The following is a 3,357-nucleotide window of genomic DNA, read 5'->3' on the forward strand; positions in this document are numbered from 1 at the left end:
AAGTATTTTTCAATGTGGTCACTCAAACTACATTCATATTTGTCATTTTAAATGAAACCACATTGCGAGCACGGAATACAATGCACTAGACTGGAAGGAGAATGTGAGAATTGCTTTTTACCGGGAGGAATGTTTGGGTATAAGAACGGGTGTATAATCTACTGACCTATAGCTAAGTATGGTATTAACAGGGATTAAAACGCCTCTAAAAATATGAAAAGTATGGAAAACATTGCTGTATCTAGGACATAATATGGTGACATAGTTACTGACCCATAAAACAAACGATAGTATCTTTTGGAAATAGAATGGTTACACAAAATAAGATTCCCACACGGTATATGATGATAATGTGGTAGCACACCTGTACACAAACAGAACATTTGAAGATTATATTCTCTGCTTAAAATTTCCTCACCTGGGCCACACTGTATTTTTCAGACTTCACCATTTCATTGTTTTCTTTCACGATAGTTTCGCTAAGCACATAATTCTTGTCCGCAGATGTTCTACATGTGTTGGGTACGACGAAATCCCTCTTGTTAGACTGCAATGTCGAACATGACTCGTAACGGAATCTCTGAGAGAGCGGATCGCCCCCAAACACTTCAACATAGTTCGGTTGTATCTGAAGGTTTTTACTGGCCTTCTGAATTCCATTCCAAGAATTTCTTGATTCAAAACAACAACAAGTACCCAGGGAATAGTGCCCGTGGACCATGCCATTCCTGTTTAAATGAACTTTAATGGCAAGGATGACTAAAATTATGAAGAGAATGCTTGATATTATTCCCAAAGCTATAACCAAGGAAAGACTCAGTTCAGGTGTGTACCTCGGATCTGAGGACGAGCTGCTGACGCTTGGAAATGATTCAATATTTGTTCCAACAACAGATAATACTATAGTCACAGTGGCAGAGAGTGATGGGATTCCATTATCCTTTACGACCACCACCAGCCTTTGATTAGAGGCATCCCTGTTCAGAATTCGACGGATAGTCCAAACTTCACCAGTGTCTGCGGAAATAGTAAAAAGATTATAATGGGTGGCCTGAAAAACTTGATAAGAGAGTCGAGCATTTTGACCAGAGTCGGCATCGGTTGCCGATACCTTTACAACCAAGGATCCAGGTTCTGCAAACCTGGATATTGTTTCTATTGCTGTTGGCCCGTATTCGGGTAAAGGATGTGTAATCACCGGAGCATTATCATTCTGATCAAGGATAACCACGTTCACTGAAGCATTATCTTTCAGCGCTGGCTCCCCAGAATCCCGCACTTGAACATGAATCTGGAAGCTTTGCAATTGTTCATAGTCAAAAGATCTCTGAGCATAAATGACACCACTCGAAGAATTAATTGAGACATACGATCTTATTGAGGAATTATGAACCAGGGACTCAAAGATAGAAAAGATTATTTGAGCATTTTCGCCTACATCTGAATCAAAGGCTGTCATAGCAAATATGGAAGTCCCAACCACGTTGTTCTCCATAACATTCGCTGTGTATACAGAGCGAGAAAACGCCGGTGCGTTGTCATTTATATCTGAAACCTCTACTCGGATGGTTTTCTTAGAGGTGATTGGAGGGTCTCCCGCATCCGTACATGTTACAACAATATCGTATTTTGATGTGTATTCGCGATCCAATTGATTTTTCACAAGAATTCTGTAATAGTTCTTTATAGAGGAATCTAAATTGAAAGGCAATTGCTTTGGAATGTGACATTGTACTTGACCATTTTGTTCGGAATCACGGTCTTCTGTACTGAAGAGAGCCACGACTGTCCCAAGTGGTGCATCCTCAGAAACAGTGGCTTGCAATGATCGCAAATTTACCTCAGGCGCGTTATCATTCACATCGATAACGTGAACCATTACCTCACAGTACTCGGGAACAGCGCCAGAACCCTTATCCATCGCCTGTATGTTAATCTCAAACGCGCGGTTTTTTTCATAGTCCAAGTTCCCTTTGAGTCTGATTTCACCTGTTTTGGAATTCAGGTCAAAGAGCTCACGAGAAGCGGCAGAAATATGGCTACGGAATGAGTATAATATCTCTCCATTGAGGCCATCGTCCAAGTCAGTCGCGTTCAATTTGATCACCAGGGTTCCTTTCGGTGCAGATTCTAACAGACTGATTCTGTAAACCGGCTGTGAGAAAACAGGCGCATTGTCGTTAAAATCCTTCACTGTGATTATAATCAGAGCAGTCCCTGATCTCGGCGGCAAACCGCCATCTTTAGCTGTTAACGTCACATTGTGCGTTGGTATCGTTTCCCTGTCCAAAGGCTTCTGTAACAATAACACTGGCCGTTTTCCCTTCCCGCTACGCCTTTGCACGTCCAGTGTAAAATACTCATTTGGTTCTAGCTGGTAGGTTTGCAAAGAGTTTGTGCCAATGTCAGGATCGTGCGCGGGTTCAAGAGGAAATCGCATACCCGGTGCTGCAAGCTCCATGATTTCAAGGCGAAGCTGTCTTTTCGGGAAACTAGGAGCATTATCATTTACATCCAGGACCTCCACTTCCACCGGGTGCAGGTTTAGGGGATTTTCAAGCACAACTTCCAACGATAAGCGACAATCGGGATTCGACCCACAAAGGAGTTCTCTGTCGATAATTTCTTTCATAAATAAAATCCCATTCTCCAAATTTACGTCGAAATACTGCTTCCCAGGACCGGACCCTATCCGTAAACCTCGAACCGACAGCTGCTTCACTTCTAAACCTAAATCGGCTGCGATTTGCCCAACAAAGGCTCCTGGTTGCAGTTCTTCAGGAACAGAATAATTGATCTGACCAGATACAACATCCCACCGGGAGAACGCACAGAATAATAATTGCAAATTTACCAGCCAATATATTTTATATTTCATTGCCAGGATAATTCATTCCAATTGTTTCATGCCCCGATTATTTCCTTCATTTTCCTGTGGAGCAGTGAGCCGGCGTTAAATAGAACAAAATAACTACACAAAGAAACTCGTACCTTTTACGTATCTCAAAAAAAATCATTCGTATACTCGCATTTTGCTTAAATTTGGAAGAGCATTACTGCCGAAATTCCACGGAGCTGCTGGTTATCCCGTTTTCACTGTGTCTGATCTTCCGTGATGGCGGCTGAGTCATGAAGGGGGTTGTACGGATCACTCATCACATCTCAGCCCCCGATTGGTGGAGAAACTTATTCATATGCACCAATCACGATTCTGCACATTTCTTAAAGCGAGCTGGGAAAAAAAGGTGCACAGAATTGTATTTATTGTTGTACAATTAAAATTTCTTTCTGCCTCTGGATATTACTTTTTTGTTTGGTTTTGTGTTCTGCTCATCAGGTTTCTCAGAATCTGTATTC

At 41.9% G+C, this 3,357-nt stretch overlaps 1 protein-coding gene across 1 annotated transcript; it reads right to left on the reverse strand.

Annotated features, from left to right (window-relative positions):
* Nucleotides 1–403: 403 nt before the first annotated feature.
* Nucleotides 404–2,878, reverse strand: LOC134349871 (protocadherin-10-like). The gene has a single exon (XM_063054835.1). It carries the CDS (start codon nt 2,876–2,878, stop codon nt 404–406), a length of 2,475 nt encoding a protein of 824 aa, XP_062910905.1.
* Nucleotides 2,879–3,357: the final 479 nt, after the last annotated feature.

The sequence above is a fragment of the Mobula hypostoma genome, chromosome 7 (assembly GCF_963921235.1).
Source record: "Mobula hypostoma chromosome 7, sMobHyp1.1, whole genome shotgun sequence".
Lineage (NCBI taxonomy): Eukaryota > Metazoa > Chordata > Chondrichthyes > Myliobatiformes > Myliobatidae > Mobula > Mobula hypostoma.